The sequence below is a fragment of the Hyperolius riggenbachi genome, chromosome 1 (assembly GCF_040937935.1).
Source record: "Hyperolius riggenbachi isolate aHypRig1 chromosome 1, aHypRig1.pri, whole genome shotgun sequence".
Taxonomy (NCBI): Eukaryota; Metazoa; Chordata; class Amphibia; order Anura; family Hyperoliidae; genus Hyperolius; species Hyperolius riggenbachi.
The window spans coordinates 465,813,764-465,832,159 of NC_090646.1; the positions used below are offsets into that span (position 1 = coordinate 465,813,764).

The 18,396-nt window shown below is 43.5% G+C and overlaps 1 protein-coding gene and 1 long non-coding RNA gene across 11 annotated transcripts in view; one reads left to right on the forward strand and one right to left on the reverse strand.

Annotated features, from left to right (window-relative positions):
* The window catches only part of LOC137521055 (uncharacterized), a 523,185-nt gene that overhangs the window by 168,592 nt on the left and 336,197 nt on the right, over positions 1-18,396 (forward strand). The window lies entirely within an intron of this gene.
* TBX5 (T-box transcription factor 5) overlaps positions 1-18,396 on the reverse strand; it is a 128,984-nt gene that overhangs the window by 68,555 nt on the left and 42,033 nt on the right. For both annotated transcript variants that reach the window (XM_068239781.1, XM_068239771.1), the window contains one exon: positions 16,377-16,524. In XM_068239781.1, the coding sequence (XP_068095882.1) occupies positions 16,377-16,524 (148 nt within the window). The remainder of the gene's footprint in view (positions 1-16,376; positions 16,525-18,396) is intronic.

Below are 18,396 nucleotides of genomic sequence, written 5' to 3' on the forward strand. Positions count from 1 at the left end.
TCTCTTTGCATTTCTGATGTCCCTCTTTTTGGCTTCTTTTTTTACATGCCCCATGATGAGCATGAATGGGGATGTGATGGTGGTGTGGTGAGGAGGGCATGTTTTTTGCCCAAATATGTTTACGCTAAAAAAAAATACTTCTTTCTCGCAGAAAATTGAGAGGTAGGGGAAAATAATCAGGCATTCATTTGTGGACAAGGCTGCTTTAAAGCACTGTAGGTATCAATCCTAAACATGCAGGCCCATATGCAATTAACTTTTTGTTGATTTTTTACATCTTGTTAATAGGATTAATTTTAAACCACCAGGAAACAAGAAAATACACTGAATAATTTTGACCGTAATTTTCACCTAATTTTTGGTATTTTTTTTTAATTGTAAAGTGCTGAAAAGTTATTTTTAAACAGAAGATTAAAAAATAGCTCCTAGGAAAAAACTTAGGAGAAAAAAAAATTGAATAAGGACCACCATGCGATAGTAGAGATCCCAAATTGTGCCAAATGAGGATCCTACAGCTGAAAATCCTAAATATTCACATGGCCTGATGCAGCCAAAGTACAGGGCCTGTGCTTCCATAGTGGCAAAGGGGGCAATTGCCCCAGTGCCCCCACATCTATAGGGGCCCCCACGTGTCCCCCTTTACTTCAGATGACTGCCAGCCAGATACCCCCACGCGCTCTCCCTGCTGTGGCCGCCGACCAGATCTCCCCTTCACTTGCTCCTCCCCCCCTCCCCCGCGCACTGTCCCCTTGCAATGTAGCAAAGGCAGTGAGAGATACACACACTCACCTGAACGATCCAGGCGATGCAGCTCCTGTCTGTCTTCAAACGGAAAAGCAGGAAGTGCGGAGCAGAGTAACTACAGGGGAGACAGACAGGAGCTGCATCATTTAAGAGGTGTGTGTGTCTCCGCCTGCCTTTGCCACACTGCGAGGGGGGGGCAGTGCACGTGTGTGTGGGGGGTCAGAAGAAGCGAGTGAGGGGGTAGATCTGGCCTGAGGCCGATACACCGGTGGGAATTAGGCTATCACTTGGGGGAGAGGGGGGCCGGGGCCCCCGGGTTACTTTTGCCCCGGGGCCCCATTGTAGCTAGAACCGGTCCTGCCTAAGTGAAGAGGCTACTTGTGGACTCTGTGGGCACATATGGGCATGGAGTGGTGGATTTGGGATATTTATGAAGTATCAGAAATGGGATTCCCGATATTGTTTTGTGTTGCTCATACAAAGTTAAGCGTTTTTTGTTAATTTTTTTCTGGTGTATTCCTGCTACTCTCCCTTTAACTGCCTAACCCTTCACCAACCCCCATACTGACGAATCACCTTCATGATACCTAACCGTGACCTTTCCTCTAATGTTAACCCCTTCCTACTTTCTAACCCTAACCTACCATCTAGCTTTAAGCCACTCCTTATTCCTAGCACAAATTTCCTCCATAATATTAACCCCTTCTTAACACCTCACTCTACCCTCCCTCTTTACCATTAACAACTTGGTGTCTAAGTTTAACCTTCTAACTGAAACCACTAAAGCTAACCTTCCACCCCCCCCCCTCACCTTTACCATAGACCCTAACCTTCTTATATATGCCTAACTATCCAATAACCCTGAACTATACTCACCTTCTCAATGTCTTTCCTCCAGTGCAAAATTCAACACCGATCTGCAGGTAATTTTCTGTTTTCAATGCAAGCTGTGCACCTGCTGATAAACTGTTTAGCTCTGCCACTGAATCTACGGGTGCCAAATATGCATGCTTTATGACTGAAGTTGTATTGCTGTTCAAACTACTGGATGGTGACAAAGAAGCACAGCTTTATAAGCTCACAGCCTGCAGCTCTGTACTGCAGAAAATGACATGCAAAGGGGGGTCTCTTAATCTGCTACATTATAGACCATTTCACATTATATCTGCTGCCTTGCTCTTTACCATAGGAGACTCCAATGGAGAAGCACACATGGAGAAAGCGCTTATACTTTCCTACAGGCAGTTTGACACACATGTCCGTGGCAGTATGCAGCACAAAACTCCAACTGGTAAAACTTTTACGGACAGCTAGGGATGGAATCACTGGGGCGTAGGTTCGCCAGCGGAAAACTTCCATCCCATAATTCCCAGTATAACCCCTGAGCTGAAGTCAGCCAGTAAGTATGGATGACATTTGCCACAGTGACTGCATTCGCATGCAGGTTCATGAACGCCAATGGCCAGCTTACTTATGGCATGGAAGTTTGGTGCTGGCAAACATATGCAGGGCATACAGACAGCAGATTCTGTTGCCCTTCATCAGATGAATGGTTTGCATATGTTTCCCAGTGGCGGTGCACCCTGCAACAGACCCTGGAAAGGTACAGCACAACCATACAATACAGATGCAGTACGGCTCTAATATAGTGTGAACCCAACCAAAAGTAATTTTTTTTTTCATCAGCTAATTAGCAAATTGTACACAGATAAAAATAACTCTGCAACTTAGAACCTGAACATGACTAAGAAACATTTTTGTCTGGGATTAGGCTTTAAAGGGGAACTGTAGAGCGAGGTATATGGAGGCTGCCATATTTATTTCCATATAAGTTATACTAGTTACCTGGCTATCCTGCTGATCCTCTGCCTCTAATGCTTTCAGCCATAGCCCCTGAACAAGCATGCAGCAGATCATGTTTTTCTGACAATTTTGACAGATATGACAAGATTAGCTGCATGCTTGTTTCTGGTGTTATTCAGCCACTACTTCAGCCAAATAGACCAGCAGGGCTGCCAGGCAACTGGTATTACTTAAAAGGAAATAAATATGGCAGCCTCCATAGCCCTCTCACTACAGTTCTCCTTTAAAAGACAATTGTAGCGAGTCGTATATGGAGGCTATCATATTTAATTCCTTTTAACCTCCTGAGCGGTATGGACGAGCTCAGCTCGTCCATCACCGCCGGAGGCTGCCGCTCAGGCCCTGCTGGGCCGATTTTCTTCAAATAAAAAGCAGCACACGCAGCCGGCACTTTGCCAGCCGCGTGTGCTGCCTGATCGCCGCCGCTCTGCGGCGATCCGCCGCGAGCAGCGGCGAAAGAGGGTCCCCCCAGCCGCCTGAGCCCAGCGTAGCCGGAACAAAAAGTTCCGGCCAGCGCTAAGGGCTGGATCGGAGGCGGCTGACGTCAGGACGTCGGCTGACGTCCATGACGTCACTCCGCTCGTCGCTATGGCGACGATCTAAGCAAAACAAGGAAGGCCGCTCATTGCGGCCTTCCTTGTTTATTCTGGGCGCCGGAGGCGATCGGAAGAACGCCTCCGGAGCGCCCTCTAGTGGGCTTTCATGCAGCCAACTTTCAGTTGGCTGCATGAAATAGTTTTTTTTTAATAAAAAAAAACCCCTCCCGCAGCCTCCCTGGCGATCTCAATAGAACGCCGGGGAGGTTAAGCAATACCAGTTGCCTGGCTGTCCTGCTGATCCTCTGCCTCTAATACTTTTAGCCCTAGAACCCGAACAAGCATGCAGCAGAGCAGGTGTTTCTGACATTCTCGTCAGATCTGACTAGATTAGCTGCATGCTTGTTTCTGGTGCGAGTCAGACACTACTGCAGCCAAATAGATCAGCAGGGCTGCCAGGCAACTGGTATTGTTTAAAGGGGAACTGAAGTAAGAGGTATACGGAGGCTGCCATATTTATTTCCTTTTAAGCAATACCAGTTGCCTGGCAGCCCTGCTGATCCTCTGTCTCTAATACTATTAGCCATAGCCCCTGAACAAGCATGCAGCAGATCAGACGTTTCAGACTTTTAAGTCAGATCTGACAAGACTAGTTGCATGCTTGTTTCTGGTGTTATTCAGATACTACTGCAGTGAAATAGACCAGCATGGCTGCCAGGCAACTGGTATTGATTAAAAGGAAATAAATATGGCAGCCACCATATACCTCTTACTTCAGTTCCCCTTTAAAAGGAAATAAATATGGCAGCTCCATACACCTCTCACTTCAGTTGACCTCAAAAAATAATAGTTTCTTCATGATGTTATTTAAAATGACCAAGGAAATAGCATTTTTAAAAAGAATTTAGCAATTGCATCTACCATATTTCTCTCACATCAGATTTCCTTTGAGAGAGTTCTGCTTTGAGCGAGTTCTGTATATGCTTGAGTGGAGGGAGCCGTTCAGCTCACAGCACTGTGCACTACACTTCCAAACAGGGAGATTCCAACCAATCAGCAGCCAGCAGGAAGTATGTGTACAGGTCTTCCACTTCTTGTCTGACAGTGGAAAACCTTCCTCATATGTAATATAGAGAATTTTATTCAGTAAATCATAATTAAATCAATTAAGTTTTATTACTAAATTTTTATATTACACACAGCCCAGTTCCAGAAAGAAGTGTTATTTTAGATTTGGATTCTGGGCTAAGGGATTAGATGTACGTTTGGATTTTTATTGCTGTCCTGTGTTCCCATTCGTAAGAGTTTCCATCATTCATTGTCCAGACTGGAAGTGGGGAAAGTTCTCCACAGAAACGGCATCTTGTTTGTAGGGGGGAGAAGACTAAAGCTACTAACTCATTGGGGTATTGCGGGCATCTGTATGTTCCAGCCGTGTATAATTTGGGCTCAGGGAGAAGCCGAAAAACAGCTCTCCCTGCGCTAAGTAATCTCAGGGAATTCCCCCTAACTCAGTGATCTGCAAACTTGGCTCTCCAGCTGTTAAGGAACTACAAGTCCCACAATGCATTTTCCTTTATGAATCATGACTTTGGCTGTCAGACTCCTGCAATGCATTGTGGGATTTGTAGTTCGTGGAGCTGGAGAGCCAAGTTTGCAGATCACTGCCCTAACTTATTACCTCATTTTTTTCTTTGGGCCATATCATTTGGTGTCTGGCTATTGCAGCCACACTAATTACAGTGATTTTATTGTATATCTGCCTGCGTCGCTATAGCCATAAATGACCTGACTCGGTGTTACAGTGCATTGGATACAATATGATTGTATGGTACATTATAATTGTATGGTATATTCGTAATATTGTACTGGTACGTTCACACTGACACATCAGCAGTGCGGTGTGGTGGAATCCCTTGGAATTATGTGATGCATGCAGCAAGGTACTGGGCAACATACACAGTTACAGTTGTGTTCAAGCATACTGTTTATTTTCTGTATGCTTCACTGTATATGATGTATTTTCCCCTCCTTTGTAATACACACTGTAGCATCCCAGTGTGAAAGTGGTCTTAGGATCCGTACACACTGTTCTCTATTTGCAAAATGTGTGTTCTGAAGCATCTTCTACAATGGGATCAGGTGGGATTTTAACAATATCATTGTAGCGTGATTGTGATTTCCAATGGGGAAAAAAAATGCGTACATTACAAAAATGTCATAGGGTGATGCCGATAATGACATCTTGCTACTAAGGTTATTTAATGTTTTAGAAATGTCCTAAAACATTAAATAACCTTAGTAAGAAGATGTCATTACCAGCGTCTGCATACATTACCTGGTCCCGGCGATCACGTCTCCTCCTCCACTTCCTGGTTTGTTTGCAGGAGTCCTGCAGCCAGCCAATCACCATGTGGGGACTGAAGTCGTCTGGTGATTGGCTGGCTGCAGGACAGATGAAAACTAACTAGGAAGTGGAGGAGACGCGATAGCCCTGGATCAGGTAATGTATCCCATCACCCCTGCCTATTCTCACACTGAACCCTCCCTTTATCTATGTCTATTCCTAAGACCCCCCAGCTGCCTAACCCTAACCACTCCACCCTGGCTGCCTAACCCTAACCACTCCACCCCCATGCCTAACCCCAACTCCCTGCCTAATTGAACGTACTCCCTGCTGCCATAGGCGGCAGTAGTAACAGTGCGGAGACTAAGCTATTTAGCGGGCCCCATCATTTAACCTCCTTGCCGCTAATTGCGGCTTTTACTGTTGCCTCCTATGGCTGTGCCATTTTCATCAGCGCTTGTCCTGTCTGTCACAAAAAAAATCATCAGAAGAATTTTAAAATGGGAAACCTCAAAAATAGCACCACGTAGGAAAATTGCTGCATATAATACATTTGGGTGAAAAGCAAATCACGGTGCCCTTGCAGTCAGGAAAATACAGTCGGTCTGGAAATTGCATGCACTTCAATAATCAAATCAAAGTGCATACAGTGTGAATGGGTTTAAATAGATCCCCCCTCCCCCACACAACACGCCCCTCCCCCTTCTCTCTCTACCCACCACTTCCCAAACAAGAGGGGATTCAATCCTATTTCCACACTATTCACTATTCTACTGAAATTTGGCTTTGAGGAATTATGAAATTGGAACGTACTCCAAATTTGATGTGTGTATAAACATTGGCTAATTCTACTCTACTCTGCAGCAGAACAATTCAGACGTTGTCTGTCATTTCCTTGGATGAATAAACATATTGCCTATTAGAAACAGCAAAAGTTACATAATAGGAGTTTTTCGGAGATTTTTGCCTGTTATTTATCTCACTCAAAAAGTACAGTTTGAAGAAAGCAGTTGTGTTATAGCGCAGGCAAGCACTGAAGGGGAGTGTATGATGATGAGTAGATGGCTGGAATCTCCCCAGACTGTTTTTAACGCCATTAAAATGTTATGTATTTTATTATAATAATATAAAGCAGAAGGAAATCATTTGGCAGCTTAGACAACTTAAGTTTTGAGTAGCTAACAAAGACTGAGTGGTCCTCAGCTGTGAGACTCAGCTACTAGTCCACTAGTGCTGGCACGATTTCACCAAGCATCACTGCCAGTATGACGCTCATTTGTTTGAGAATCTGATTTGCATGAGTATAAAGGTGCATTCATGACCATCTTGGCTATAGCAGAGTGAGGTATCCATATAGAACCTTTCGCATGGGTTATCAGTAAAGAATTTAATGCAGACAGTGTGACAGCTTGATACTGGACAAATCACTTCCTGCTGATTTTGATTGGCTCAATTCAGAATCTAATTTTCAGACAGGAAAAGACAGGCTTGCAGTGATCTTCCCTCCTTTACGTGCAGGGTATAGGGTGGGGAAGAGAAAGAAATGGGAGGGTGCTAGGAGGGAACATCACAAGAAATCTTCATCTTCCTGTCTGAAAATTTGACTTTAGCCAAAAGTCAGATTTTTCAAGGAATGATTACGGGGACCAGGAGAGGGGTGGACGAGGAGAGGGGTGGACGAGGAGAGGAATGGACGATGCACAGAGATATTGTGGATCCAGCAAGAACATGCCTCTGTGCTTGCCTTAAAGGAAATCTAAAGTAAAAAAAACAAAACAAAACAGTTTAACTTACCTGGGGCTTCTTGCAGCCCCCCGCAGTCATCATGTGCCCGTGCCGTCCTTCCGAGACCCTCTGGCCAGCAGCGGCGACCCCCTGAAAGCTGGCCAGCCATATGCCTCCTTGTTGTGTCCACGTGCATAGCAGCAATCTGCGCATGCATAGAATGGGAAAATTTCTACTGCGTATGAGCAGAACGCTCCCGGCAACGTGGCCAGCTCAGGGCCACACATGCGCAGTAGCCTCCAACTGGCCATGGCCGGCCAGCTTTCAGGGGGTCTCTGCTGCTTGATGGAGGGTCGCAGAAGGATGGCACAGGATGACTGCAGGGGGCTGCAAGATGCTCCAGTTGAGTTAAACTGCTTTTTTTTAAAGGCGTAAGTAGCACTTTAAGGTGCTCACAATCTTGCATGAACAGTCTTACCACTTCTATGTAATAAGGGGAACCAACTAAAGTATACAGTCAAAGTATATTCACTTAGTTTACTACTAGATTTGGTAAAATTGTACAATAAGAATTGTAGCATTAATGGGAACCTTATGGTAGCTCTGCCTCAGGCAGTGGCGTAGCTAAGGAGCTGTGGGCCCCGATGCAAGTTTTACAATGTGGGGCCCCCCAAGCACTCTATACATAACAATTGGTACGGCGCACCAAAACCTGTCAATGGCAACTACAGTGTCAGAGGTGCAAGAATGGGATGGGGAACAGCTTGTTAATGATTACCACTATTCAAAGTATCTATAGAAGTGATTATTGTGAACACAGGACCAATAGAGAGCTAATACTGTAGTTGAGGAAGGGCCTTTCGGGGCCCCTTTGGCCCAAGGGCCCCGATGCGGTCGCTACCTCTGCACCCCCTATTGCTACACCCCTGGCCTCAGGTCAGGTATACTAGGTAAACAAGGCAACAGGACACACTATTTGTTTTTGTTTTTTATGAGATGGAAGCAGTACTGGTAAGATAGGGGACAATACGGTATCTCACAAATCTCTGTATTGTAATGATGTGAAATCCTAACAATACTCCTGCACCATGAAAACCGTAGCAGATCATTTCCTCATTTTTATTATAGATTCCTTACATGATTGGCTCAGCCTCACGGTATCATTTTGCTTCATCTGTTTCAGATGACCTGAAGTTTCCTTTATTAAAAATGAGTTTGTATAATCTTTCTGTCGATTCACCACTGTGTTATTTCCACTTATATATTTGACTACACTAATCCTAGTAAAACTGTATTGTATGATCTACACTTAGGAGCCAAGCAAAGCAGAGCTGGGTCATCTACAAGGCAACTTAGCAAGATGTCTAGGGCCTGGAGAGAGACTAAGGGCCTGGTTGACAAAAGCCTCCCACTAAATTTTACAAAAAAAGTCAGGTGGCCGTCAAGGGCGGGCCCAAAGTTTGTATTTGTCTAGGGCCCCATTGCACCAATTGACATAATCTGTTTCTGAAGCAGAATCCTGACTTGTGGACACAACTTTCTCCATTGCCTCCAGTCAAAGTTAGGTTAATATTCAATGGGGCAATAGGCAAGGTAGTAGCTATGACTCATCTTTATGGTTCTTTAGGTAATCTGAAGTGGAAGAGTGGTCAAAGAAAGGGGCTTTTGGGCCCCTGACACCCACTAGGCCCCAGGCACCTGCCTAGGTTGCCTTGAGGATGATCTTTCTCTGCCTACAGTATTACATAGTTACATAGTTATTTGGGTTGAAAAAAGACATACAGTACGTCCATCAAGTTCAACCAGACCACCGAGTTCAACCAGAATTAATAGTTTATAGTTTTTAGTTTTACTCCTACATAAAAAAACTAGAGATGGCCCGAACCTCCGATTTTCGGTTCGCACGAACTTTTGGGAACCGCAATAGACTTCAATGGAGAGGCGAACTTTGAAAACTAGAAACACTTACTGTATGCTAGCCAGAAAATTGATGGAAAAGATGTTTCAAGGGGTCTAACACCTTGAGGGGGGGGGGGGGGGCATGGCGGAGTGGGATAGAAGCCAAAAGTCCCAGGGGGAAAATCTGGATTTGACGCAAAGCAGCGTTTTAAGGGCAGAAATCACATGAATGCTAAATTGCAGGTCTAAAGTGCTTTAAAACATCTTGCATGTGTATACATCAATCAGGGAGTGTAATTAGATTACTGCTTCACACTGACACACCAAACTCACTGTGTAACGCACCGCAAACAGCAGTTTGTGTAGTGACAGCCGTGCTGGACTGGTGCGCACCATGGCCAGAGTGCAGGCCGTGGCGGATTTCAAGCCCATATGGTCGCCGGGCTGTGGTAGCTCAATGATAGAACAACAATGACTGTCAGGTAGGTATATGCAGTGATGGGTATTATAATGTGCACCTGTCTCACACAGAATAGGCACAGTGACACTGCGGGCGATCACGTAGGTAGGTGGGTGCACTGAAGTGAACAACAGGTAGTAGGTATATGCAGTGATGGATATTATAATGTGCACCTGTTACACACAGACAGGTACCGAACAGGCACAGTGACACTGTGTGCGCTCATGTAGGTAGGTGGGTGCACTGAAGTGAACAACAGGTAGTAGGTATATGCAGTGATGGGTATTTGGGTATTACAATGTGCACCTGTCACACACACAGGTAGTCACTGAATGTGCTGGGCCTCTCAGTGGCACACACAGTAAGAATTACCAAGGCTGTCTATGCAATACAAGTGTCAGTGGGGTGGGACACACACAAAAAAATAGATCACAAGAACAAGATTAGCTCTCAAAAGAGCTGTTGAGGGCTGCATTTTTAGCAATAAAAATCAGCCAGGAGCAAGCTAACAAGCCTACAAGAGCCTAACTAAGCTTTCCCTATGAGAGTCTGCAGCAGTTATCCCTTCTCTAATTACTGCAGGCACACGAGTGAGTCCAATGCCTGACGCTGCCTGCCTTTTATAAGGGGGTGGGGCTCCAGGAGGCAGTGTAGCCTAATTGGCTACAATGTGCCTGCTGACTGTGATGTAGAGGGTCAAAGTTGACCCTAATGATGCACTATGGGGGTGAATCGAACTTCCGGAACAGGGAACGCGAACCACCGAAGTTTTCCGGGAACCGTTCGCCGGCGAACCGTTCGGGTCATTTCTAAAAATAACAAGCTAAACTCTTCTTTGGAACCCAAAACATGTATAATTATATAAAACTATATGACATATGTGAATATACGGTGTATATACAGTATATATATATATATATATATATCAGTATATTTAAAAGCTATTTTTAAAAGCACGTAGCTGTAAGCTGTAACAGTTGTCTGCACAGTCTCTTTGATAGATTGGCTATAGTTGAGACTGTGCGTGTGTGTGTTTGCATGCGTGCGTGTGTGTATCAGTCACTATGCCTTTAAGCTATTCTATACCGTTAGGTTTGCAAGTGCAGAAGAGTAGAGAGCCTCTGAATTTTGTAGCAATATTATCAGAGATTCCAGTTGGCAGTATTCCCAGTCTGTTGCCGTGGCAACCTGCATGATTTCGCTAACAGAATAAAACCATGAGATGATTATGTAGCCCCATACCTCTGCATGTTGTGCCCCTTTCATCCCCTAGCAGAACATGTTAGATTTGTGAGTTAAGTTATTATGGTCTGGAATGAATATTTTATTCAGCTGAAAATAGACTCAGACATTCGTGCAAAACGCATTTCAATAAACCCAGTTTTAAGCAAATGTTTAATATTCCCACATAACATAGGAATGTTTAGTTTAATATGTAGTGACTAAGCCATTTGTGAACTTGCTAATGTAGGCAATTAACTCTCTGTACACATCTGCTGAAACCTGGACATTATGCTAATTTTTACAAGGATATGCATTTTCTGTGTTTATACGACATATAAATGCAAGGCCGTATTACGGGACCCTGAACAACCTCTCCTCAGTATGATAGATATCCATAAGTTCCATACTGACTCACAAGTCCCAATAGTCACTTGGAAAATATTAATTCAGGGAACTGACGTTCCACATTAGGGATCACAAAGTTAGGGATTTATTTAGAGTTTTCCTGACTTTACTCGCCAATAGAGATGCGATGTGACATTCAACAAGGTGGTTTTCTTTTTTTTCGGTCCACAATAAGCAGAACTTTCATAGGTTGAACCAGCACTTTGCACAGAGCTAATCAGTTTAAAGGGGTTCTTCCACGAATGAGGAAAAAAATAAAAAGTGGTTTATGCATAAACTATTAAACATCCTAAAATAGTGTTAAAAGTTTTTTTTAAAAATGAATGGTTTCATCAATACAACATGTAATGTAAATAGTGACGGATGACAGCTGGGAGGCTAATCCATTTGTTAGGGGTGTTTTTTTTTTTTATTTATTTTATTTTCACAAACATAACTCCTGCCTAAGTAGTTTTCAGTGGTATAACCGACTTCTAGCAGGAATTGCTGTTATAACCCTAACGGCCCTTTTACACTTAATCAGTTGCTCTCAGTTAAAACGGAAAGAAAACTGATTTTCAAAGTAATGCCCATGTTTTCCTATGGCACCTTTCATGCTTAACGCGTTTTAACTGAAATCTTCTTCCCAATGCACTGCTATGGAAAAAACACGTACCAACGCACACTGACGCGTACCAACGCACACTAACGCACACCAACTGATTAAGTGTAAAAGGACCCTAATGGGCAGAGCTCCACTGAGCTGCTGAATATGTGTTTACATTGTTGCTAGGCAACCAGACCCCGGGTGCAGAGACTCGTTTGTGAAGAGTCATAAGCTGCTGGGAGAATCAGTCCCATCTACACCATATGATTCTTTGTCAGATTCGATTCAATTTGATTTGATTCATTGATTTGATTTGATTCAATCTGACATGTCCGATTCATGATTCGATTCGAATTGACTCGAATCATGAATTGGACATGTCAGATTGAATCAAATCAAATTGAATCGAATCTAACAAAGAATCATATGGTGTAGATGGGACTGATTCATTCTCCCAGCAGCTTATGACTCTTCACAAACGAGTCTCTGCACTGCCTCTGGTTTCCTAGCAACAATGTAAACACATATTCAGCAGCTCAGCGGAGCTAAGCCTTTAGGGCTATAACGCAGATTCCTGCTAGAAGTGGGTTATACCACTGAAAACTACTTAGGCAGGAGTTATGGTTGTGAAAAGAAAGTAAAAAAAAAAACACCCCTAACAAATGGATTAGCCTCCCAGTCCTTCATACGTTACTATTTACATTACATGTTGTATTGATGAAACCATTCATTTAAAAAAAAAAAAACTTTTTACACTATTTTAAAAGGATGTTTAATAGTTTATGCATAAACCACTTTTTATTTTTTTTCCTCATTCGCGGAAGAACCCCTTTAAGTAGCTAATGGCTAATACTTGACCATAGGCGTCATTACAGCCTCCGCAAACCCTGCAGCTGTGCAAAGGCCCAGAGACTATGGGGGCCCCCTCCTCCCCCCTTGTCTGCACAGTGTTGCAAGGAGGCTGCGTAATGCTTACCTGCTCCTGGCTCCACATGCTCTGTGCTTGCATGCCTCCAGCTCCCGTGCATGTTATGTGATTGGAAACCAGCGGTATGCAAGCACAGAGTGTGCGGCTGCTAAGAAGAACAGAGAAGATTTGATGCAGCGCTGGAGCAGGTAAATATTACACTGCCACACTGCACTACTCTGCAACATGGGGATTGGGGGGGGGGGTAGTGTGTTTAACTGGTACCATTATTCTTTTTTAACTGGATGGTCCCATGGGCTTTTGTTACACCCCTATACTTGACAGTTTGATCAATAAGTGGAAATCTGATTTGTCAATGCAAAGCTCCATTTCAGCTCAGACAGAGCTGGATCATCCACAAGTCAAACCTAAGCAGTTACCTAGGGCCTTGGGGATGCTAGCCCTCCACCAAATCTTACTAAAAAGGCCAGGTGACCATCAGAGGACAAAAACTGCTATATTGCCTAGGGCCCCATTATATCTTAATCCATTTCTGAGCTCAAGTCAATTCCTTTTTCTGAGAAGTAAGTTACCCTAAAGTTAGAATTTAGGCTCATGTCTTCTCAGAGATGACAGGGACACTTCTTGCATCAGTCAGTGACTTGCCACAGCGAGACAGCTAATTTTGGTGCGGTGGCAGGGATTTGGGCACTGCCATAGGCCGTAATGTGAATTACAGCTAAAGCTATACTCACTGACTAATCTGACCACTGGCAATAACTGAAGCCCAAATTACAAAAAAAAGGGGGTAATTTGGCCACCAGCAATAGGCAGAGCATGAATTACATGGTCATAGTGGAGTAGATTATGAAACAGGCAGGAGTATATTTAGAGCAGGGTGAGCCATCTTTCAGCTTCACCTCGCAGTGGCCTGCACCCAAATTTACCTGTGCTGTTTTTGAATCTACTCTTCTATCGTGTTTTTTATATGTTCTGAATAGGCTTACATCATTATGGAATTTAATCTCATAACTGGTTTAATTTCATATGCCTTGGGTCTGCCTTCATTTTTTACAGCAATACCCTCTTGGTATGGTTGCTGCTAAAGGCATTAAGCAGTAACTGCCAGCAGGGAAGTGTAAAGGGTAAGGTGATACGTCTTATTGTGGTCACCACGCCTGATCCACAGAGCTTCAAAGCTACAATGTAAGAGTTCACCAATGAAATGTAGCATCTATATTTTCACTTTTAGCTGCATTATTAATGGCTAAAATGCCAAAGGCCATTTTTCCTGGCAGGAAAGTGAAACGACAAAAAACATGTAAGATTATATTTATTTCTATACGTATTGTGCTAAGGAGCCCCAATGCAAGTTTTAGATGTGGCCCCCTCAAGCATTTAACATATAACAATTCATATGACTCAACACTACCTGGCAAGGACTTCCACAGCATGAGAGGTTTAAGCAGAGGAGGGGAACAGTTTGTTAATGGTGACCACTATTTAAAGCATACATAGAAGTGATCATTACCAGCATAGCACCATTGAACAGCTAATACTCTTGTTGAGGGAGGGCCCTAGCAGGCCCCTCTGGTCCAAGGGCCCTGGTGCGGTGGCAACCTCTGCATCCCCTATTGGTACACCACTGTGCATAGTAATACAAAAACACCAACTTCATTGCTTTATGTTAACACTCATTATTTTAAACAGGTCAAAGGACTATGCAACTGATGTTATACTTTAATGTGCGACTGTCTTCTGAGACGCATTGAATCCACAATAAACCTGTCCAGACTAAACGTGTTGCAAGGAAGCTAGCATGCAGTATAGAAGAACTTGGGGATATAGATGGTCAATAAGATGCAAATAATTCCGAGTTGATGCAGATTGTATGCTTGTATTTATGTAAATTTATGCAGATTGAAAATGGACCAATGGACTCAAGCCACTGTGGGATTTGATTGATCCATGTTCAAGCTGTATACATTTGCATACCAATTTGTATAAAATAGCTGTCATCTCGAAATGATTTGCCTCTCACTTGACCATCCGTACTTGCAGATAAATACAATTTGTCTTTATGATCTCATGACACATTCCGAATTGATCTGTTCAATATAAGCTGAATGAATGTTTCTGAAGCTTCTAAATATGGTGTAATTGCCCTCAGGAACTGTGCCCACTGTGTACTTGGCAACTCTTGGATGATCCACAACTCAAGCAAACAGGAAAAGGTATTATCTATGTGTGCTGAAAAACCGCCGTGATTACAGTGGTCACACTTTGCACTGGTCATAAATCACCTTGGTTATGGACATCTGAAATATCTTCTCATTCCAGGCTGTCAGGAACATATTATGGGTACTTCCTGTTTCATAGCCCCTAGCAGTCTTGTACACTGGAAGCAGTACCTGCCCCAATTCTTAGCCTTTTCCCCTAGTGACAAGCTCCTCTCTAAAGGTGGCCATGCACTGGTCCATTTTTTTATTGAATCTCTAGCGCTAGTGGCATTTTATTTCACATTGAGCAGCATGCGGTGTAGGCAGCAAAGCTTACCCTCACCTATTCACCGATGTGCCTCCTCCCGTGTTTTCTCTCCACTTCCGGGTGCTCCTCCATGTCTCTTCTCTCCTGGAGTGCTTATGTCATCTCATAAATGCTAGAGACCAAGCGCTAGAAGCCTCTAGTGGTCACGTAGGTATGTGCCACAGTGTACCTAGTGTTTGGCCTCTAATGTTTAGCCATGGGACACAGATGCCTCAGAAGACAAGACAGGGTAAAGCAAGAGAAAGGGCCACAGGACAGGTGAAAGCTTCTACACTCTGCATGGCCTGGGGATGACATAGATGGGGAGATCCCGCAGGAAGTGTGCGTGCAATTTCTATAGTGTGTGGAGGGGTTTGATCAGATAGATCCATCTGTGATCAGATAATATCTGAGAGGGATCTATCTGTTGCCCACAAAACACCATGTAGTCCTGCAATAAGATAAACTGACTTTTTAACAACTGTTAAGACTAATAATCTGTTTCTTTCACGCATTCTTTTGTGTTTAAAAACAATCCTTTGATCCTTGCAGCAGTAAGGCTCGCTTCCCATCTGCAGCTGGACCAGATACAGCCAGTGGGAGCGGACAGAGTATTGTCCGCTTCGATGGTCCGTTGTGATCTGGCTGGAGCCCGGGGCGGATGGTTTTGAACCATAGGCTATATGGGAAACGCATCCACCTGTCCGGGATTATCACAGCACAGAAGTGTAGTCCGCTTACCACAACAAATCCAACTGATCCATTGCAAAAAAATGTAATTTACTACTACCGTTGTAGTGAGAACAGAGCCTTATGCAAATAACCAGTTTCTCCTGTTATTTCCACCAGACTCATTCACAAAGATCGATCAGCCAGATGAGTACACAGAGTATTTAAAACTTTGGATGCCAATAATATTTAAAAGGCAAAAAAAACTTTTTGAATACAGTATATATCACATATTGTTTTCTTGTTCAATGCTCAATACAGTAACTCTTTACTCTTTTAGTACAGAGTTTATTATTCTATTTTGTTTTGATTATTTTAAAAGAGAAATATGATCAGAAGAAAAAAGGTATGTTTGATTTATGTGACTTTTTCTTGTTAGTTATTTTGAACATGTAAATCAGTCTTTTCATAGCAGGGGTACTTACATGCCCAAAAGGATCCAGATGGTTGTTGGTGAGCTTTAGCTTCTGGAAAGACACTAGCTGCCGCATCCAGTGTGCGCCCGTGGCAGGGGAGTCTGGGTGAACATACAAACGCCCTGGCATCGCTGGCTCTGCCTTCCCAGTCACCGACCTGTGTTTCCAAAAGAGAGCAAGAAATCCTCTGAAATATAGCTGCTTATCTACAGCCAAAGAAAACATATAGTGTTCAGCAGTATACTGTAACAACAAACGCCTCTGGATAGAAGAGGGCTACATTTCCAGCTTTACTTAGTATTTGTAGTATTACAAAAGAAAAAGCCAATGATCGCCTTTGGGCTGTTTCCCACTTGCAGAGTTTTGTGATGTGAAGAGAGAATAAGGTTAGGCTAGGCCATAGTAAAATATTGGTAACAATAACTGATGTACGCATATGTATATGTACACCGGTGGTGAGCTGGGCGCTCAAATTCCCGGCAACGGAAAACACAATTCACCTTCCGAGTCATCACAACTCGGAGGGAGATGTAATTAGGGGTCCGGCAAATTACCCTTATGCACCCCACACAGTATAAGGGCCCGTTTCCACTATCATGAATTTGTATGTGTTTGCCGCATGCGAATTCGCATAGCCAATACAAGTGGATGGGACTGTTTCCACTTGTCAGGATTCCTTTGCATTTTTCTGTGCTGAAAAAATCTGCACGGCAGAGCCATCAGATATCGCATACCGCATACCGCTATGCGATTCGCATACAATGTATTTAATAGGGAATTCGCATGCGGTTTTGGTATGCGAATTTTCATGCAAATTCACATACGATTTCGCATGGAATCAATGGAAAAGCACACAGGCACTGCCATGGTTAAATTTGCATACATCGTCATCCATGCGAAATCGTATGCGAATTCGCATGAAAATTTGCATATAACCGCATGCGAAATTCGCATCCGCATGCAAATTTTTACCGCGGCGATTCCCACCGCACAAGTGGAAACGGGCCCTAAGATTACTGCTATGGGGAATCTAGTCGCTGAAACCACCTGCTTTGTGATGAACTAGATTTTTTAATTATTACTTTTACTGTGTTTTTCTGCGCACGCTTGGTTTTGTAGAACCACCAGTACACTATGTCAGCCACCCTCACTATGGGTTCATATGACCCTGATGAGAGAGAGCAGCTAACCCTTATCAGTTAGAAGCAGATAATGTATTTTTAAAAAAAATGCCAGCCAGTATTGCAGGATTACATATAATCTCTGATAATCTCTTACGCTGACATACCATAGTAGAGTTGGCCCTACGCACTGTATACATTTCAATAAATAAACCATATATACACACCAAGCACTAATTCAGCTGCTCACATAGCAGCATTTAACTATGTTTGGCAAGTAACGCTGGCCAGAAACATGACTGAGAAATTATAGCAGTTACCCTATATACTTAATTACTAAGAAAGTAGACATTTGGCACCTGTTTGTAACAGTGATTACTTTGACAAAGCAATGTTCAGTTCCAGGTCCTGTCTGTTACAGCTGCAAGAGACTGCTGGGAAATTCAGGAGACTTATAAGAGGATAAATTATTCTGTTGTTTAGAACCTAGGTACTCGTTGAATGCAGTGGCTTAACTAAGGGTCCCAGTGCCAGTTTTGGATTGTCAGAGAAGTGTATTTAGAGTAGGCCACAGGCCTCAGAGCCACAGGATTAGCAAGGCAGTCGGCATAGTTTAAAAGTAAAACAGGCAGCCTTCACATCCCGCTCACTACAGTGTCCCTTTACCTCGATAAAAAAGTATTGCCCCACCCCCACCCACCACACGAATTAGTACGATGTCTGGCAATAATACAAAAAAGTGCACATGCATGATTTTTTCCCTGCTGATTTCAGTAGAGCCAGAGTGCATGGCTCCCTGTATGCTGAAGACTGCAGTATTCCTTGAATTCTTCACATCACTACTGCTTGCTGGGGGCAGGGTCCAATCACATACAGTCTAGTGATCAGGACCACATGAAAATGAGAGA